The 21,553-nt window shown below is 35.5% G+C and overlaps 1 protein-coding gene across 3 annotated transcripts in view; it reads left to right on the forward strand.

The window, feature by feature from the left end:
- Positions 1-21,553, forward strand: part of WDR27 (WD repeat domain 27) — a 145,140-nt gene that overhangs the window by 78,510 nt on the left and 45,077 nt on the right. For all 3 annotated transcript variants that reach the window (XM_009680961.2, XM_068939113.1, XM_068939114.1), the window contains 2 exons: positions 1,489-1,587; positions 5,949-6,061. In XM_009680961.2, the coding sequence (XP_009679256.2) occupies positions 1,489-1,587; positions 5,949-6,061 (212 nt within the window). The remainder of the gene's footprint in view (positions 1-1,488; positions 1,588-5,948; positions 6,062-21,553) is intronic.

The raw sequence follows: 21,553 nt of genomic DNA on the forward strand, positions 1-21,553 counted from the left end.
CTTCTCTGTGAATGTAGTCATGAATGGAAGATTTGACATGAAGTTAGGACTATCCACTATTTCTTCAGTGCTGGTTTGGATTAGAGACTCCTTGGAGGAGGCTAATAAGATTTCTTTTCTGAGTGAGAAACGTTTGAGCGTTTTTCAGGAGCTGCATTGATCCATGAATCTTTTCATTAATCCAGAAGACTGTCATTTGAATCCACAAGATTTTAGCACGTATATCTTGTAGTAGTTTGCTGTCTGCTAGGGTAAACTGAATTGCCCTGGGTCTGAGCAATTAAACTCATCTTAGGATACTATCAGCAAAAGCTAGTTAGGACAAGTTACAGGATAATATATTGTTGAAATACTGTCTAGGCACAGTTTGGTTTAGTGTGTGTTAGGCAGTGCTGTGAAATATTTTGAATTCCATATCCATAGTCATAACTGCAGAGATTTAATAAGGAAAATGGAACATTTCAGTTGCTATTGCAATTGTAGAGTTCAGGTTATTATCTTTGGCTTTTTTTTTTTGCATAACTTACAACTTATTAATTCCTTTGAGATACACATTTTATCTGTAACGTACCAATACTTCTGCATGTTGTCTATGTATTTTATGTATCTTTTTGATATGCCTTGTAGCACTTGACTCTTAAAATTGTTTTATATGTGGAAAACCTATACTACAGAATTTATTAAAATGTTTTTTCCCTTTCTGCTTACATGAGATAATGCTTGTTTAGTAACACAACCCAAATGTTTTCATAGTATCAGTATGCCTATGGGTTTTGCTGAATTTTAGATTGTTTTCTTAATATATTTCTGTATTGGCTCTATTCCGTTGTTTGAGGCTGTACCAATAAGAATATAATTCTTTTGCTACTGAATTTAATTTACTCTTTGGAAAGTACTTTCTCTTTTGTGGCTTTTTTTTCTTTAAGAAGCAAAGACATGCAGTATGCTTTTTCTTATTGTGTCACTCTTAATATTTATTGATTTGTGATTGAATTTCATACCATTCAATTAAAAGCTGCAAAGAAATATGTAGAAATTGAAGAAGTTGATATAATATAGTGACAAACGTAACAGTTTTCAAATTTAGACATCAAAGTGATGGTTTTCTACATATTTCTACTAAAAATAAAGTACAAAGGTTAAATTCTAAAGAACGTCCTTAAAAATACATTTTAAAAAGTCATTTTTAACCTGAGTGTCTATTTGAAATATACTTAACGTTTATTTATTTATTTAAGGGAAAAAAGTTGCGTTGCTCTCTCTAAATCATGTTTTCATTTGGGTTAACTTATTTGTATGTACTAAAATTTCCTGAATTATATAAATCTCTGCTAAGATGTCAATGACATTTATATCTGCTTAGCAGTTATGAAACATTTATAAAGTCTCTGTTGACTGAATCTTTAGTTGTCCTATACTATAACTTAGTGCTCCTAGCTTGTTATATATATCTTTAAGGTGAAAGTATTATCTCTTGTTGTTCTTCAGGCTTACATATATGAGATGCATTCAAGCACCTTTTCACATAAGTTGGGAGGGCACACAGAATCTGTCATCAATGTGACTTTTAGTCCTTCATCTCCCCAGGTAAACCTTTGCCTTTTTTTCCTTCGTAATTAAAATATGTAAGTTTTTCACTGTAAGCTTATTGCATGCTTCGTATTTGTCTAAAGATAATTTGGGATAGTAACAATTTTCTGAGATGAGCAGAATTAATGAACTCTAGTAGCTAGAATTTTTCTGAGTATTTTGTCCCAAGTCATCTTCCTCTTGATACCCCTGGACCTAGCAAAGCTGCTGCGTGATATGCCCTTTGTGATCCTACCAACCCTCTTTCAGTATGACACTTTGAGTATCATCCTGTCATCGCATGCCTCTCTCTTTTGTATCACCTATCCCATCTCCAGTTCACAGCACTTTTCATCACTCCTCGATATCTTCCCCCACTTATATTAGTCTGGGCAAGAGACAGCACGTTGTTAATCCAGACCTATTACACGTGTGTTTACTGGCCATGCAGGTGTTGCCAAACAGAAAGGATAATGTTTGAAATGAATCTGCTCTTCCTTTACTATGGGTACCAATTTGAATATTTCCCATCTGTGAGGGAAAAATAGAAATGAAAAGTTACCAGGTTTTCATAACCCAATAGGAGCTATGTAGGAGCTTAATAATTTCAAGTTGAAATTTATCCACCTTGCAGACTAACTTTGGGTTGTTTGGAAGTGGCATTGACAGACAGGCTGCATAATTTCATTTGCCTTATTTCAGCACGGATCCACTCTAAAATATATGCCATTTTAAACAGATTCTCTCTCCTCTGTAACTGTGGTATTCCCCTTTATTTTTACCTGAGAAATATACTCCATCCCTTCTTTAGTCATCTAAGAGTATCTGCCACATTACCTACCAATGCAGTTGTCGTTATCTTTTTAGAACAATTCCTCTGTAGGTTTACATTTCTTTTCTTCCTCAATGCCTCTAAAGTGAAAAGAAATATTACTTAAAATTTTGTTTTCTATTAAATGAAAAAAAAATACTTAAAATTTTGTTTTCTATTAAATTATATAAAAATGTGTTCAAGATGACTTTATGAAAAAAAGGTGAAAGCAGTTTAGCAGTTCTAGACAAATACAACTTCTGCTGTGGAACTGCTGCGATAACAAGGAGTTCAACTATTACTTACCGATGAGATTTCTGTCGCTGACACCATTAAGATAGCTTTTCACCAATCTAACATCTCAGGACTCTGTATAAAGATATCTTTTTTCACATAGTGTTGTTCTTCACCCAACTTTAAGGCAATTAAAAACACTCACTTGCAACAGTTTATACACTTTGTGCAACAAAAGAATATAGAAGCTCGTTCTTCATTATTTGTAATCATCTCAAATATAAACAAATGGTACGACAACTCTAGCTACACAGGGTGTTGAGGTGTTACTGATTCAGTTATACTAAATGTTAATAAAGCTGATGTCATGTGTTGTTTTCCAGTTTTTATATATAGTTACTCTTACATTACTGTGTTAAAAGAAACAGACATAGTTTAAAGCAGCGTTTTGTGGCTAGAATTGTTCTTTTGAGAAGGTTTTGCAGTGCTTGCTCAATAATGTCTTTAAGTGGAATAGAACGTTTAGGAGTTAGTCTACCACAAAAATAACTAGTTTATGATCAGTCTCTTTCTTAATGTTTTGACCCTTAATTTCTGAATAATCGTTATGATTATTTTTTTAGATTCATCAAAAGATTTTTAAAAAAAATGTTTTATACATACCAGGTGGACTTTTGTAAGTCAAATATGACCACTGCACAGATATATTTATAGTCACATAGCCTATGTTCCCTGTGCATCAAGGATCAAGAATACTTTTTTCACAGCTTCAGTACTGGAGCTCAGGAGTCCTGGCTCTTTCTGTTCCTAGATCCGTGCAGACTTCCTGGGGAATTTTAAGCATTTTACCTCTTCCTTTTGTATCTTCCAGGCCTTAAACTTTGAAGTAAAAATAGCCGTGCTTCCTTTTCTGAGATTATTTTGAGCATAAACTATTTGTTGGAGTCATTCTTATAATATCATGATTATATGAAACATAAACTAAGTTAAAGAAATAACCAAAGATTTTAACTGTATACATATGTGTATATATATAAATTTATGCACACACATGCACACATGCATATCTACTTTTTGCTGATTTAGAACATAAAGTTTTAGCTGATACATATGGCCTAAAGGACAATTACTGTGTATAGTTCTATAACGTGCACCCTCATATACACACGCACACACGCACGCACACATATTCGCGTATGTTCTACCTAGAGAAGTGTTTATGCTGGGAAATATTACATCTTTGTTTTTCACTACTCTCATATTTATCTGTCAATATGCTGTGCAGTTGTATTTTAGACTGTCCATCTACTTCCAGTATAGCGTGGTTATTGTGCCAGTGATAAACTCTTGTAAAATGCTGCAGGCTGCAGAGACAGATGCTCTGCCTCAGTGAAGATTTCTAGCACGGGAATATTGCAAACCTGTACTAGTTGAATGTTGGGAAAAGGAACATCCACCTCAAATTACCTGAGCAGACGTCTCCTAATCAAGAGAATTTAAGAAAGAAGTATGTAGGCAATGTTACTTCAAATGTGCTGTGTTAGAATGAACTGTGAAATAGTTTTATGACAATGTTTTAAAATACTATTACTGTTGTGTTTTTAACCTTTCACATATCTACAGGTAAAATATATCCCAAAGAAATTAGACATGAAACAATGTCAAGTTCCTGTTTATTACTGATCATGTGATAACTGTGTTACATTTCAATGTAATGATTTAATTATAAAGCACCTATATATACATAGATATCTCTTTTCTAAGTTTTCTCTGACACCAGCGTTTCCCTATAGCCAGTTCATCATGTGAAGTCTTTGTATACTGTTTTGAATCCTGCAGACTTTCCTTCTTGTTTGTTTTCATGAATTGAAGCCTTTCTACTTTCAATATTTTCCCTTACTTTAAAGAGACAGCAATGGTTCAAATATATACATAAGACCCTGGAGTGCACAGTAGCTCCTCTCTACTTCACTATCTCCCCCAACTCTGGCTTTAGTTGTTATTATTCAAAAATATTTATGGAGTAAGCTTGATTTCTTTACCTCTGAGAATATTTTCATATTTACTTATCTCATTTTTCCATATGTAAATAACTTTTTTGTTATGTTAAAATTTCTGGAAGTTTTCCTCCTTGTGTGTATGTTGTTTGAACTGAGAAACTATACAACTACTATCTTGTGGCAAACATTATGTATTTCTGCACTTTGGAATCAGCATTGCTATATTTAACCAAAAGGAATAAATAAAATTTATATAAAAATTTTCATCTAGATTACAACTAGTTTCAGGTTTAGCACCGAACATAGTTCTTCAAAAAAAGCTGTTATGTAGTGGAGAATGGAGCTGGCTTCCTATAGGTGTCCTGTTCTGTAGTTTAGCTGTTGGAACACATTTTAGTGGAAAAAAGTCCTAGAGTTTAACCAGTAACGTCAAGAGGCTTAGTTGCAATTATACTACAAATCAAGACTTTAAGGTAACCAAGGTCAGGAAATAGGTTGCTAGTCAGAGGGACAGAATCAACAGATCTAAAGTAAACATTAGCAATGGATGTGAGCAAGACTGGTCTGACTCCGAAAATGTGCTTCAGGGCACAAAGCCTTTCATACTGAAATTTGTAGAATATCACACAATCAGTTCAGTACTGTGGTTAAGAGCTTTTTTTTTTTTTTTTTTTAATACACGAAAATGGTTTAGGAGTAGTGTTATGTTTCAAGAACAAGGGCAAAGGATGAGAAAGTGAATGGATGATGGCTCGTTTGTTAGGGCATCAGCCAGTGTAATGTATGCCGATGTTCACTAGCTTGACCTCCTACGTACTTCCTCTTTAACTGAACGTAAATCACTTAGCGTTGAAATTGCTACTTTCTTCTTGAAATGGCATGTGGGAGGAACTGTGATGCACAAACTTCAGACAGTAACTCAAAGTTCTACCCTTTAGCTCTGCTAATTGCTGCAGAAAGCCAAAATCAATTGGTGAGAGAGTATAGATCTCTGCACATAGCCTAGAGGCTAAAAGGTTTCCGAGATAGTAAATGACTTAAAATCTAGTCTCTCCTCAGCCTGAGAGGTTTCAAATCTATCCTTTAGGAAAGTGCCATAACTGCCAAGTTAGGTCACATCCAAGATTAACTCCTCAGCAATTGTTCTACTGTAAACTGAGGTTCTTCTGTGCCACTGGAAAGACAGAAACGCAGGGTTATGTGGTCCAGCGGGATAGCTAGCAAGAGGAAATTTGAACATGGACCCCAGTGAAGAAGAAATCTCTGCTATTTCTTTTTCCTTGTTTTCTGGTTCCTGTTTCTACTGCTATCTTTTTTTTTTTTTTATGTAACAGCTCTTTAATGCAAATGACTCTGAAGTTCAAGGACCAGAATCCCTTTTCTTGAACAGCTCTTTCCTGAGAAGCAAGACCTGTGGATTTGAACCAGCTTGCAAACTTTCCCATAGGTATGGTTCTATGGGAAGATTTTGAAGCTAATGATTTCAGGAACACCTTACCAAATAGCAAGGAATGTGCAGAAACTGCTCGTTTGAAGGATTATAGCTGAAATGCAAATACGTAAAATCTGTAAACATAGTCCTTCTGTATAATAAGCACCTTGAAATGCTTTCTGAGAGTGTTGTTTTTTTTTTTTTTCCTTTGTGAATTGCTGAACCAAAATATATTTACTTGGCCTTGGCAATATAGGAGTTAGCACAAAGTTGTATTTAAAAGCAGGGGAGAGGGCAGGAGGAGAAGCTAAGAAGTAAAATGGGAAGACTGTAGAGGGTAAAAAAGAAACCCACAAAGGAATCAAAAAATAATCCCATGGCTTGAAAGAAAAACTTTATATTAGGCAACTAGAATCTCCAGCACTGGAAGAGTTTTATACCTATGGCTACTACTCGTTTGGGATTTTAAATTTATACTATTTTTGTATGATCTAAAGTTTGAATGAATACAGCTAAGAATTATATTGGTTTCTGACTAAGCTCTACACAAAGCCCCATTGCATTCAAAGGGAAACACTGGCCGGGAAAAGATTAAGGGGTGAAAAAAGGGAAGTGGCTGATGAGTGAAATTTGAATATTATGGCTGAGCTTTCTGCAATGGAGACATCCAGCCAGAAGTGAGGTGTATTGGCAGCACTTCAGTTCAGTGGTTGCTTGCCCAGCACCTGTCCATGAGGCAGTTTGTTCCAACCATTATTATAACTCTCACTTGCATAAATGTTCTTCCAGAAAAGGAGGAAAAAAACCTGGATGGATAATCGTTATGTGTTTACTGATGGGGGGCACGGTTCCTTTCATCGTGTGCTACTCTGTAGTGATTTATAAATGATCGCCATGAAAGCTGGAGATGGAAAATCAGATAGAAGTGTTGGATTTATCTTAGAGCTCTATTTTCAAGTTGATTCTCAGTTTTAGCCTCTCAGTGTTTCTACCTTTCTTTCATTTGTTGTGCAAAACTTATACAGGGAAAAGTTTTTTACTCACCACAAGTATTAATTGAATTTCAATCCATTTTAGGAAATATATATTAAAGGATATTACCGTTTTTAAGTGTAATGCAGAGCAGAGCACTCTGAATCTAAGTTAAAAGAGGATGCGAGTCTTTTCTTTCAAATCTGTAAATGGTAAATCATCTCTTTTCAAAGTGTCTTTGAAGCAGAATAAAAGCAAATGGGGGAGGCTGTTGCCATCTACTGGTTTTTGGTGGCTTTTGTGTAGCTGAGTGTGGGTTTCATCTTTCTACAAGCTGTGTGACAAAACCATCAATGTGCGCTCTAGCAAATTGGTTCACTCATTGGTAGTTTTAGCAGAACCCAATGAGCTGCTTAAAAAAAAAAAAGCAAAGCAGAGAAGAAGCAGCTCTGAGCCAATATACTGTGCAGCAGGTTATTTTTTCAGGACAGAATAATGACTTTTACATCAGCATGCATAGCTACCGTTTTCTCTTATTATGCATATTTGTCTTCTGTCCTTAGGACTCTCTCAGCTTTTCTGTAGTAAAAGGTAAATCCAGTCATTTAGTACACATTATACTACAAGTGGTACCGTGTGTAGCTATTTTGTTGTTTTGTTCTTTGTGCTGCATGGATGGCAATAAATATTTTAATTATACTGAAAGACAGGGAGTAATTGTCCAGGTTATCAAAACTTTGTTCTGGTTTGATTTGATTTTTTCTGTTTTCTTTTTTTATATTGAAGCAAATGCGATATTAGTATTAAAGTTCTACAGTGATGTATCTCCAGAAACTGATGTTTAGAATCCATTTGCTTAATATAGGATATGAGCAAAATACAAAATATGGTGGAATTGATTTGGTTTCCAGTAGAGATCTAGGTATACAGTGTCTTTTATAAATATAAGGCTACTAATCTGATTTATACAGCCATTTAAACATATAGTCTATAAGTCAATGATGTAAGGGGTTTGATGGAAAAATGAACAAAAATGTAATTTGCATTTGATGAAATATAATTTGTGTTTTACTACTGAGATCTCTTCTGGTTTCCATCTTTGTCTACAGTTTTGAAGTAACAGTTTGATGTGGTCACCCTGTGAATATACTGAGAGGTAGCTTTGGGAGGAGGGGGGGAAATTAACTAGACTACAATGGAAAAAGCCCTGAGCAACCTGGTCTGAGTTCAGTGTTGGCCTTACTTTCTGTAGGCAGTTGAATGAGATGATCTCCTGTGGTCCCCACAAACTGAATAATTCTATAAGTCTGTGTTACTGAAAATGATCCGGAAATCTCTTGTCACTGAAGCCATTTAGAATTGCCATGGAGAAACCATTAACATCTGTCAATCACCACATAAGTTCAAATGCAAAATAGAAATTGCTTATTCAGAATGTGCATGAATTGTGACAATCTGTGGCCTATTTATCAGTAAAATATCTAATTTATAAGTCTGGAAGGTATCAATTCAAATAGTTACTCAGTAGAATAACTTTTTTAAGTAATTGAGAAGTCTGATTTTATGTTTAGAAATACAGCTGTATTTCAGATAACATTAATTACATGTATGATTATATTGAGATGCGTTTAGGTTAGAAAATAACTGACAGTAAATGCATTACTTGGCAGCTGGAGAAGGTTAAATGAATAGTAGAGATCTGGAAATCTCTTTTGCAGTTAAATTTGCATGGGAGCTACTGAGATTTTCATACCAATTTTCTGCTGACCTGCTTGCATGGAGACATGTTTAGTGTCCCAGACACAAGATTTGCTCGTGGATCTCTCAGACACTAACAAGATTGGCTACAGATAGTTTTGAATATGTCTGGAAATATGAGTTATCATCTTTTACTAGTTACTAACAAAGCATACTTTTCCTGGTAGTCACATCTGGAGATTTCTTTCACTTTAGGACAATTTGTATGAAAACTCCATTCTTTTGCCGTTTTAGTTCACCATTGATGGTTCACTTAATCATGAAGTTTTGCACAACGGAGTTCATTTTTGTAGTGATATAGAAAATTCTTTTTCATACTTTAATTTTCTGAGTTTTTGCTTTACTGTTGAATCAGTCTTGTGTCATTTTCCAGGATAATGTTCTATCTTAGGACTCAGCACTACATTTGTAGAGACTAAATCCTGTGGATTTTACACCTGTGACCAGCTTAATCTTTCATATGATCTCACTGAAGTCAGTAATACTCTTCACAAGGTTCTTTTGACCCTTGTTTTTCACCCAGTAGATCCAATTTCTGCCCCTCTTAAGTCAAAAATTCAACATGAAATGTATATGGTATTTGGTAATTTTTGTTAGTAATGTTTTATTTCTCCTTTAATTTTGTCTCTATCAGGAATGATCCTCCAACTGTCAATGTTTTTGATCTTCCATTCCAGGAGCTCAAATTCAAAAAATAAAAAGTTTTACAGAATTCTAAAAAAAATGCTAATACTACTTTTCTTCTTCCTCTTCCTTTTCTGAAATGCATTTTTAAGCTTTGAATTCTGCTGGAAGACTAGTGTAGCTTTCCAAAATTGAATTTTAAAAAATTCTCTATAGAAAATTATTTGGTGGAATTCTTTATCTTCTGCATGGCCCTTGGATGGAGTAACTTTTATACTCATGAAACAAGTAGAAGCAGAAAATGGAAAGCCAGACTAGCTTGGAGACCTAAGGGAAAGCTGTAATCATGTCAGAAAATCTTCAGGAGGAGTGTATCTGGGCGTGTGTGAGAGCTCTCCTGAAGAGAATAGAGGACAGTGAGGCGATGAACAGGCTTGAGGAGGAGGTCTGGGAAAAGTGGTCAGGATATTTATTTTCCGGGAGGATAGCAAACTTAAATTAAAACTTGGCAACTCAGTGGCACACTGGCTAGAGGTCCCTTTGTTGTACTGTGTGAGGTAATAAAGCCATACAAATCTATGAAGGGCAGAATGGTTTACTGAAGCCTCAGAAACCTAGATACTGAGACTAAGGACATAAGGGTCATTTGTGGAAAAGGACGCATGGTAAAAATCTGAAGAGTGATTTTTTTGAGGGGTGTTTAATTAGCTCCAGAAGGAGTAGGCTTGTACAGGTCGGTAGCTGTTTGTCTCAGAAGAGGCACTTTCCTGGAATTGTAGTGCATAGATCAGCCTGACCTGAACTGAGAAGGCCTCTGTTATGCCTGTTGAATATTAAAGTTAACTTACCTATAAAATGATGTTCTCTAAATGCAGCAATTTCCTGCTTAGGAATTACTGATAAAAAGAAAAAAAGGGATGCTCTCTTTGGTCAGAAACAGACTAATGAAGTGTGAATTATTCTTGAACACCAAGAATTCCCAAACCCACTTTTTCTAGATCCTTTTCTACTGTAGAAGGTTTCATGGAACTGAATTGATGAGTTACTGTTTATCTGCTGTGCTGTGCTACCATACGGTTTGTGCTCTTATGACACTGTAGATGCTAAACAAAACATGTTTGTAACACATTTAAGCTAACATATTTTACTTCATGCTTTTGGTGGGCTGGGCTGTCAACATTCTGATGCAGAAAGTGATAAAATTGGGTGACAAATCTGAGAAGACTATGAAAGAGAAAGATGATCAAACATTCTTCCAGCGTGTCCTGGTTTGTCTTAACACCAAGCGTCCTACTCTTTACTCATGTTATTTGACAGACCTGTTCTCTTTCTACACACTGCTTCAAGCTGGTAAAGAAGAAGTTTCAGCAGTCTGTATTTCCTTATGAGCAGTAGTGTGTAGTAATTTAGGCTTTGTTTAAAGATTGTAAGTCCTTGCCAAGGAGTGTACAGCAGTTTGTGTCCAGAGAGAAGTTATTTCCTTTACCGTCATCTGGCCAAGGAAGACAGCTGCATTAAAAAGTAAAGCAGCCTGCTGCCGTCTATATATGTAACAAGTTTTCTGAGGTTGAATATGTTCTTTCCTTGTCTTTTCCTTGTACTGTTAGCCAAATTTGTGTACACTTATCTGTATAATCCCAGGGAATTGAGTGGGGACATGGGGTGGGTATCTTCTTAAATCTAATGAAGACATCAGATTAATTTTTCTATCCAGTTTATGAAAGTTATATACCAGTCTGACTGAATTTCACATTTTATTTTCATCCACCATAATATTCAGTATTCTTCTTCTTTTATCCTCAAACTGGCAGATTTGTTACCATTATATAAATTCTAAAGGAGGATAGGATGGCAGAATTAAGACAATTTATACTAGCTCTCATGAGTTAAAGGCTATATCAGTTTGATCCAATTGTAAATGGTACCAAGGCATCTGTGTAAAGTAGCCAATGGCAGCTGCATGTGCTACTGGCCGCGTCAGGACCTTGAGCACTGTTGAGCACATGAGTCATTCTGACTGAGAGTAAAACCTTTGGGGGGTTTTTGATACACAACTGAACAGTTTTAAAAAAAAAATTTTTTAGCATTCATTGACTGATGCAACAGTATATTTTACATCTTTAGAAATAAGAAGTGTATAGCTTATTAATAATAAAATTAACTTGTGAATAATGCATGAGATACTCTTCAGATTTACACAATTGCATAGACATTCGTCTTTCAACAGTTAAATGGATTTAGAAATTCAGCAAAAACATAGAAGTGCCGCTTGTGCTTTATGCTAAATTTTGTCCTAGTTTGAGTGGCTTGTGGGAAGGAGGGGTTCAAGCTTCAGCCACCTTTGTGTGTTTCTCACAGTAGGCCTGATTTCTTACAGGTAGGAGCCAAATTAGGCACTTTAAGCCACTGGTTAATTTTGCAGAACTTGGACCTTCCTTGCCTTTTTAAAAACTGCTTTGGTGGAAAAGAATTTAGAGCTTCTGGTTATACTGCACTGCTACTACTAGGCTGGTTGAGCCTGTGGAGAGTCTAGTAGAATGACACAGCAGGTAGTCCTATTGAGTTTATTCCAATCTCTGATAGTTTACTGCCAGAGGTCCTCACTTTGTGCATGTATGTCTCTGCATATAGCAGGAAGAATGTTTCTTTTGTAGTTTCTAATAAAAAACATGAACACTATCTGTCACTTATCCTAAGTCTTGATGTTCTTTAGAGGAAAAGTTTGTTTATACCAAAGAAATTACTGTAAGCACGTATGACAACTCTGAAGAAGGATGGCAGATTTTAAAAAAGAAAGAAAAAGCCTTCTGTAAGCTAACAAGGGCAATATAATTTAGTTTAATCATGGGATACTCCAGTGTTCTGTGTATGTTGCCAGCAAACCACAGCTGTACACCACATGAATTTGGATAAATATGCTTGCAGTGGTGAGCTTCTCAATTCATAGCACGTTTGTAGTAAAACCTTTAATGTAGTTTTTACACGTATAGATGCTTTATTGAGTTGCACGAATAGTTTGAAAGATACTTAGGGGATGGTAGTAAACAGTTGGTTACTCAGCTGTTCAACCTGACTTTTATTTACCAGGAGTCCAGATAGGGAGAGCTGGGGTCACTTGTGGACCAGAAGGAAATAGGATTGGCTGGAATTAGGAAGGAAAGACACCAGCTGGAGTCATAGGGATAGTTTGGAGAAAAAACAGCTGCTGGGAGACCATCACAGAGAAAGCGAGAGTGAAGGGGGAATGGTTGAGACTAACTGTAAGAATTGAAGGGAAAAGACGTATATGTGTGGAAAGAAGTGATGATATTGTTGGAGAAATGAAGAGAGTGCCTAGAGGGAGGGAAAGAAAACCCTGCAGAGAGAGGTAAGAGGAAAAAGCTGCAGGGGCAAGAATGAAAGTTTCTGCACTTCTGGTTAAGCCTTCTTTCTGAAGAAGACAGACAGCAAAAGTGAGATGTCCAAGGACTGGTTTTCCGAGCTGCTGCTCTTGACTCCTAACAGTTCTGAAAATCAGTGTGCTCAGTGCCTCAGAAAAACTGCTCTTCAAAGGACACAAAAAGAAGTTGTCAGATAGAGTAAACATCTCTCCTTCCCCTCAGACACTACACAACAATCTTCCAGGAGCCAATAATGTGACATTGAAAGGGATAAGCAAATAAGCGTCTACTTTTTCTGCTTTAGTAAGGGCCATTTGGAAAAATATTTTGGGAAGTGGAAATGTTCTACTTCAAGTATAGTCTCCTCTATTCCTCTCTTTCTCTTTAAGGCCTTCTCTCTTGAAACCACTGCTGGACAGAAATGGAATAAATTGACTCAGCTAAGCTGTTTCATAAGAATCGCCTGATTTTACAGTACATTCACACTAGATCCAATTAGGAAAAAATATGTCAAGCAGTATACAAATTAAAAACTGAAAAGAGGGGCTTTGGCAAACAGGAAGAACTAAAGGGCTAATTGTTAGGAGTGTGTTCAGATATGTGGCATATAGAGAAGTAAGAATTAGAATTTAATTCTTATTCTAGGAAATTATAGTTTGAATAGCTAATTTCTTTTTTCTTATTATTTTGAAAAGAGTGCCAGTATCATGCATTTCTCTTGCTCACCAAATAATACTCGTAGAATGTGGCCAAACACTTGTTGATACCATAAACCATTCTGGAGCAGGTTTCATTTCTGAAATAACTGGACTTTCAAGTAGAACAGATACAAAGCATCTTCCCCTACTTTTATTAAAATCCAAGCAGCTGCATTTCAAGAAGATTTTCCTTTCTTACATGGTTTTCAAGAAATATAGGGCCAAATCTTTTTGGAATGATGATATAAATATATAAAGGATATATAACAAAGGAGAGTTTAGCCATTAAAAATATAATTAGATGAAATACAAGGAAAATGAAGTATGGAATAAGCTACATTCCAAATGAGTTTTTGGAAAAGGGAAAGCTAAGTCTTAGCTAACGGATTAAATATGAAAAGAAAAACAGGCACAACTTCTGTCTCAAATTAAAATAGCAACTTAAAATGATTCCAGCTGTCCAGTGGAGTATGATATAGCCACACCAAACATTTTGGCCCGGGTCCTGGTTGAATCTGAACTGTGTACACCAAAACATGGGGAGGGAAGCAGAAATTCTTTAAAGCTATCTTTTATGCCTCTTTTCTTAAAATCTTCCACTCCACTGCATAAAGTACAGCAAGCTCAGTGAGTACTGCTCTGTTCTGTACTACCTAACAAATTTTCCTCGTGAGATGATTTGGCAGCTAGTGAGGCTTCTGTTCTGCCTTCTTCCTTTCAGGCCTGCATCGTGTGTTGGAGTAGGCAGGGAAGAGTCGGTGCTGATAAGAGGATCCTTTTTCTTATGCCACTGTTATGACAATTCATGTATTAAAATGATGGCGTTGTAATCAGTGGGGATTGGTTCATCTACTTTTTTTCATAATTTAGTCACAACATATCTACTTCATGTGGAAATGCATGCTAGCTGAGATATCCTATGTGGCATCATTTTCTGTAGAACTGTAAATGTATTCTCTCTATCTAGCTGTTTGGTCATTTAAAAACCTTGCTTGAAATAAATGCATCATTTCCCACTACAACAGTGTACCATATTGCGAACCCACATCTGGGACTTATTCTAACATTTAAGACCTTCTTTTCTGCTCCTGTTCTGCTAAGAACATCTGGAGAGAGTTTAGGTGCCACACAGACTTCTGCCATTTTCTTTTACTTTAGGATTCTCTGACCAGGTAGTGGCCTGTACTATGCATTGAAGAGAGAAATTAGGTCTGAAAAATGAAAAATTATAAAACTGCGGCTTACCTTTTAACTTCACCTCAGTATGTGTGTCATTCTTTCATCTGAGTGTAAGTCAAACCACTTATTAGCTCAGATAAGGTCTCTGAAGAAGGATCAGCAGAGGATGACGGCAGTTGCATGAAATTCTGGCCCGCTTAATATCAGTGACTTTAGTAATTTCACTTCTGGTTTCCAGGAGAAGCTAAATAGAAGATCACTTCATTGTCTGTTATTACTGAGAGGAGGGAGAGAGTAGAAGAAACAGAAATATGGTATGATATAGCCTCCAAATATAAGAGAATAACTTGAGACAAAAAATATATACAGGATTTTTTCTGAGACTGACCAATGTTAAATTAGAGAATATTTTAGTTAATTTTATTAAGATACTGAGAAACTCAGGAAAGTGCCCATCCAATGAATTGTCTTTTTCATAATTTATCTCATTTTAAGGTTCACATTTTGTTCTGTCAGATATTCTAATAAAATATGAGACATTTCTAGAGTTACTATTCTTCTATTATTTGCTGCACTCTACCATATTACAGATTCTTTAATTAACAGGAGGAAAAAACCTGTCAGCAACATAATCTGTGTCCAAGAAAGTATAGGAGGTAAAGTTGGACAGAATTATATACCCTTATATATAATATCCTTATAACCTTACCCTTACACTCCTGATGCAAAGGTACGGGAAACAGACCCTGGTGTCAGTTATTCTGTGACTACAGCAGAAGAGAATTTATGTCAGGCGAGAGCAGATACCTATGGAGAATGCAGTAGGAGGTGGTCTGGCGTGACAGTTGCTCTACTGTACTGCTGCTTTCCTGCATAAAATCTCAGAAAGACCCTACAGTCAAGAGAGAAGGCACAATTCTGATTTAACCTTACTTACACACCAAATAGGGTCAAAGTTAATGTAAATCAGCACAGAATATCAGTGTGCTGAGCACTGAAGTCTCCCTACATTTCCCAACACTGGCATGGGATCCCCAGACTCAGGAAATAATCTGGCTCTTCACTTTTAATTTGTATTAGTTCCAGTCTACTGAATGACACTTGGTTGTATTTACATTTTTTCCTCCTCCAGTTGATGTATGAACTTGTATGAACATGTACTTACATGAATGGCATCACTGATGTCAATGAAATTCACGTCGTAAGTAACGGGGTCATCAATGGGAGTGAAGAAATCAAAGACTGGCTGTTATGCCTAAGAGCTCTAGCCATTAAACTTTCTGTTTTCTTGATGGTAGCAGTTCTACTTTATGTAGAAGTTGATAACAACATGAAATTCACCAGTAAGGAATCATGTTTTCAGCAATAGCAAGATTGATGAAATGAGTGTAATAATTTCCTTTCTAAATTTGTATTTTTTGTCCTTGCCTCCCTGCCTTTTGCCTACTTAGCTGGCATTGTGCTTTTCATTTTTGATTATACACCTTTTGAGGGAAGCTACCTTCCAGACATTCCAGATGACCTCTCAAAGATATCTTGAAATCTTCTCTAGTTGCTCAACCTGAAAGCTATACTCCTATTACCCAACTCCTAACTCTAGGTAAGTCACAGATTCAAACTTTTTTCTAATTCTAGTAGCTCCTCTGTTTCAGGTAGCCAGGTAGAATAGCAAAACTCATATATGATTTTGTGTAATGTTTGCAGTTTACAAAACCATAGAATTGATCACATGCATTTTACTACTGGCTTCTATGTAAGTATTATTTTAATTGATTTTCTTAGAAGACTGATTTTTTAATATATTTTTAGTAAAAAAAACATAAAAAATAATTAAGTATTTCAGTTGTGCTTCATTTACTTCATACATTAGTGTAACTGTTTTTGAGATAAGTCCTCAGCAAGTTTTTTGGAAAACACCATCATAACCATGGAACACTAACACTAAAATGAATGTTTCCAGGTAATGATTCAGTAAAGAGAAACAGATGCAAAAAGAGGTTAAAAAAAACATATATGTGGTAAAGCTGATCATAAAGGAAGAGGGAATTTGTTAATTGGTCCTCTTTCACGTTCAGATATTGTTGCTGTGGAATATAGAAATAAGATTATGCTACCAAAAATCAGATGAATAACATTTGGAAAACGTGTAGAGTCGTATTCTGCACGTGCTACTGTAACCATGGGAATGACTTGACTTTCAGCATTCTAATTTAACTGCCTCACTACAAAATAATGAAGTCAAGGTAAAGGTGCTGCTTGTGTGATAGTCAGCCGTGCTTCCTGAACACACAGTAGAGTTTATCTGAATTTGAGAGACAGGGTATTATAAAAAAATTTATAAACAAAATTACTAGGAAAGCTAAAGCTCATATCTTTAAAAAATTGAATAACTAAAAGCTAATAGTAAAGTTAATATTCTTGGATTTTTTTTAAGATAAAAACACATTGATAAGAAGAACTTAGATGGAAAGGTTTAGCTCAAATTAGTCTGCATTCGGGAAAGGCTTAAAACTATACATTTGGCTGAGTAGAATAATATAATTTACAATAAGGCCTGTTATAGAACTGGTCACAAGCTGAAGACTTGATATAGTATGTGTCTTTACAAATTCATATTATATATGTATATTATATGTATATTTGAATGCACACACAGAGATATAAATATGTATGTAATATTTGACCTTGCTTGAAAGCTTCTGTTAAGAAGATAAAAAATGATAGTTGCTTTGAACTGTAAGCTTTTTGGTCTACAGGACCACTGTGGTGACATTTATGCATACAATCTGAGGCATTCTTTCCAAACAAAACAACCATTATGAATATTGAGGTGCAGTACTTGAAGGTAAAGTTTGAACCTCTATGGTGCAGAAAAGCCACGTTCTGATGAGTGGCTAAATGGAGCTACGTGGAGAGGAAGCTGTAAATTAGAGGCTGTTGTCAGCAAACACTGAACACATTTTTCTTATCTGGAAAAGACAATTTATATTAAATAAACTGTTATTTTCATCAGTAGTGAGATATCATTCAAGTTCAAGTTAATTTTCTAAAAATTTCTTGCCAACATTAAGTAGCAAATGACTGTTCAATGTTGTTGAATTAGACTGGACCCAATGATGGCTGTCAGTTATATTTGCATGACTAGGCAAACAAAAGAGTAGATGTCTACTTAAAATACATTTTTATGCTATATGATCTGAACACTTAATCAGCACTCAGTAGCCTGCAGATTGTTCCTGTTTGTTGGAGAAATTGATAGTGGATAATTCTTCTCTTCAGTGCAGTTCTGGTGAATTATAAAAAGTGTATATAAACTCCTTTTTCTCTAAACGCATCATGAATCAAATAGGGAGACATGCTTAGGTTTTATTCCATGTTCTTCTTTTCTGGAAGTCCCCACTCAGAAGACTTTTTTGTACTTATTCTCAACATCATGTAGCAAGTTCTTCTTTGGGCTTTAATTGTTGCTTTTTTCCAGTGTTTCCATGTTGCCTTTGCCCCTTTTTCCACATGAACAACTTCATGAAACAATCCTCTGCATAAAGGTCTCTCTCATACTACATAAGTTGTCTTCAACTTCTGCCTTTCTCCTGGCTTGAGACTGTGGCATGGAATGCCACTGTTGCAAATCAACTGTTTTGTAAAATATTTTAAATCATTGCAGTAGCAATTTGCAGTGACTGTGAAGGTCTAAGGACATTGACAGAACAAAATTTATTGGTGTTGGTAATACCTTTTCTTGACCAGTGGGTATAGTTGAAAAAATTATACAAGCTTTCAGATACACAATTCTTTTTCCAGGTCTGAATCAGAGACAAAATCTTAAAACACTAAAATGTGCTTAGAACAGTCTGTTACTTCCTTTTCTGTACCTGAAAGAACTGCCCGCCTTGTACGCCTCAGCTTCACTGTGGTTTCATTCAGTCCCAAGTATCCTTTGATTTAGACTATAGGAATGTCAGCAGTTCAGTCTTTAGCTTATTCAAATCACGCCCAGGCAATTTTTGTCGTCCAGAAGTCAGAGTCCATGGAGGATGGGTACTCACATTTCTTTACATGCAGTTACAAATCAGTAATTGCAAAATTAGTTTATCTTTTATCAATCAGCTGTTATTTGAAAAACCTATTCATTAGTTCATTCCAAAAGAACTAAAAGAAATTGAAAGAATTGAAGGGGGAAAGAAACCATTTTGAACTAAATTTTATCACCTGAAAACTGCTACCATTTAAACAAATCTAATTCTCAAGTTTTTTGTGTATGAATATTTTAAATGATTTTGTGCATTGATTGGCCTCAAAATCTTCAATGTAACGCAATTAAAATAAGTATTCAGACCATGTTCTCAAATTTTATTCCTGAGATAAAGATGCATCAGTGCTATCACAATTTAAAAAGCAATACTTTTCACCATTCAAAGATAAGGATGAACAAAACAATTTATACAAGAGCTATTTAAAATCTTTTAAACATTTATAAAAACCAATTTGTTTTAGTATTTTGAAAAACCCTATTTTCTAGTCTCAACTACCTTCAGAAGCCATTGTCATGTTAAATTGCTATATAAAACTAAGGCTGTGGCTACATGTTCATTAACAATGCTTATTATGTTAAATTTATCAAAAAAATTGTAGCTGTTCATTCTCATTTCTTTTTATGCTGCTGTGCTGTGAACAGTTTCAGGGAACTGTTCAGTTAAGGAGTAATTCAAGATATCAGTTTTCATTTCATATCACAACCATGAGTGCCAGGGATATAAATATCCATACAACTATAGCTTAATGGTGGACTGGAAGCTGAAATTTCAGGCTGTGGTTTCGCATTTAGTTGTGGCAGAGTTACTTCAATGGGCTTAAGTACCATTGTACCACTCTTCTGGTCACTTGTTCACACCACTCCAGTGCCTCCAGCGTAATCTCTGCATTGCCAGCACAACAATTGTGTAGCCATACAGTGAACCAGAACATAGAAGAGATCCTATCAGAATAGAACAGCAATTTTTGTTCTGCCAGCCAGATCAACTGCTTGGTCCAATTCACTTTGTAGCCAAGTGTTTACGATGGCATGAGACATGGGGATAAGAGCAAAAAAACAAGTTGGGAGGAGGAAGATGGGGATGGTTAAAGTTAGATATTGGTACTACAAATGTGTCAGATGAACCACTGCCTCAAATAATTAGTGAAGTTTGGAAATACATGCAGTTCACGTTTTTTGTTTGAAACTTAGTATAAATCTTCTATTTGCAAAAGCTGAGACAGATAATAGAAGAAGGCACTAAATATTCTGAATAAGAACATTTTCAGTAGATATTTCACAATTTTTAGTAGGCAGTATTAGTAGAGTCTGAGGAAAAAATAAACATTGGTTTTACTAATATTTTATTTCAGAAAAGTGATATACGTGGTGGAAAAAAGACCCAAACAAACTGACTTTATGAACTGGTAGTCTTAGAGTCAGCCTTTACTAATCTGGAACATATATGAGATTAACAATTAAAATTGCTGTGAGCCTTCTGATGGTAGGAGTTCCATAAACTGACAAAACGGGATGAAGGTTTTCACATATTTCTCCCCACCCAAAGGCAGAGTGTTGCTCTGTACTTGAATTGGTTAGCTCAGTTTTTATTTTAGGGCCACATATCAAATGAATGTTTTGCCGTTGATCTAAATGAAATTATATCAAATTTTTGGTTACATCATAAAGAAAACAACAGAAACCTCATATTTGTGGTTATGATCTCATTGAAATTTCTATATCGTGTGTTTAGCCAATATGTATAGCTCACAATCTCATTATTCTAGCTCCTGCAAAGCATGAATTTTTTTATATAAAATCACCATAGTTTCTCTATCTCCTGCTTTTCCCATTTTTTCCTTCCTCCATTGCCCCTCACTAAGAATTAGCTTCTGTTTCCCCCTTCTAAAAATGTTAACTCTTTACCCTTATCCACCATGAATGTTCTCCACCATCTATTGGAGCAAAGGTAAAATACTGTTTGTTATGATGCTAGTAACAAATAGGCCCCTTTAATTTCAAAGCTTGTCTTATTTGTTTTACAGCAATTATTTTTTGTCCTGTTTTTTTTTTTTCTAAACGTAAGCAGATGGGCCATAACAGTAGGTAAAAGGGACCTCATCTAACTAATCCTCTTAAGCACAGGCCTCCCCTCTGCCATACAGTAATACTGGAAATTCCACATCTCAGACTCCCTTCCCTTCCCTTCCCTTTTTCTCTTTTCTCTTTTCTCTTTTCTCTTTTCTTTACTTTTCTCAGGTTGATCTGGACATGCTTCCATTATTGATCTTACTGGTGAAATGCTAGCGTAACAGTAATACTGCAAAATTTAGGGAATATAAAACCCTACAGATTACTGTTTTGACTACCCTGTTTTACAACACTGCCATTAGGACTTCCTGACATGGTTGTTGTAACAACAGGAACTACATGTGTCTACATAGTTGCTGCCTTTTTAAGAGGTTCACACTTTTTAAGGCAAAATCAGGAGAGTGCAAAAACAGCTAAAGTCCAGTCATTCTTGATGCGATCTTAAAGTATGATTTGAAAGTTATCTGTGCATAGAGTAGAATTTTGAATCATTGCTCTGTTTCATTGTTGGAAGTAGAAATCTTGGAGCCTTTGTTTGGCTTTTTATGTGTGTACAGTACGTTTTAAATGACTTAGAAATCCCCCTTTGTTGATAAGATTTTAGTCTGCATTTTATCACATTGACACATAATAACTCCATGTGGGTTTCATGCAAAATGTTTCAAGAATTGCTAAATTTCAGTATTTTTAAAGTAGACTGTCATCGTTACAACCAAATGGTCAATCAAATGTATCTTAGGAATTTGCTAAGCGCTATATTCATTAGATATTTACATATAAAAATATTTGGGCA

Source organism: Struthio camelus, chromosome 3, assembly GCF_040807025.1.
Source record: "Struthio camelus isolate bStrCam1 chromosome 3, bStrCam1.hap1, whole genome shotgun sequence".
NCBI classification, from domain to species: domain Eukaryota; kingdom Metazoa; phylum Chordata; class Aves; order Struthioniformes; family Struthionidae; genus Struthio; species Struthio camelus.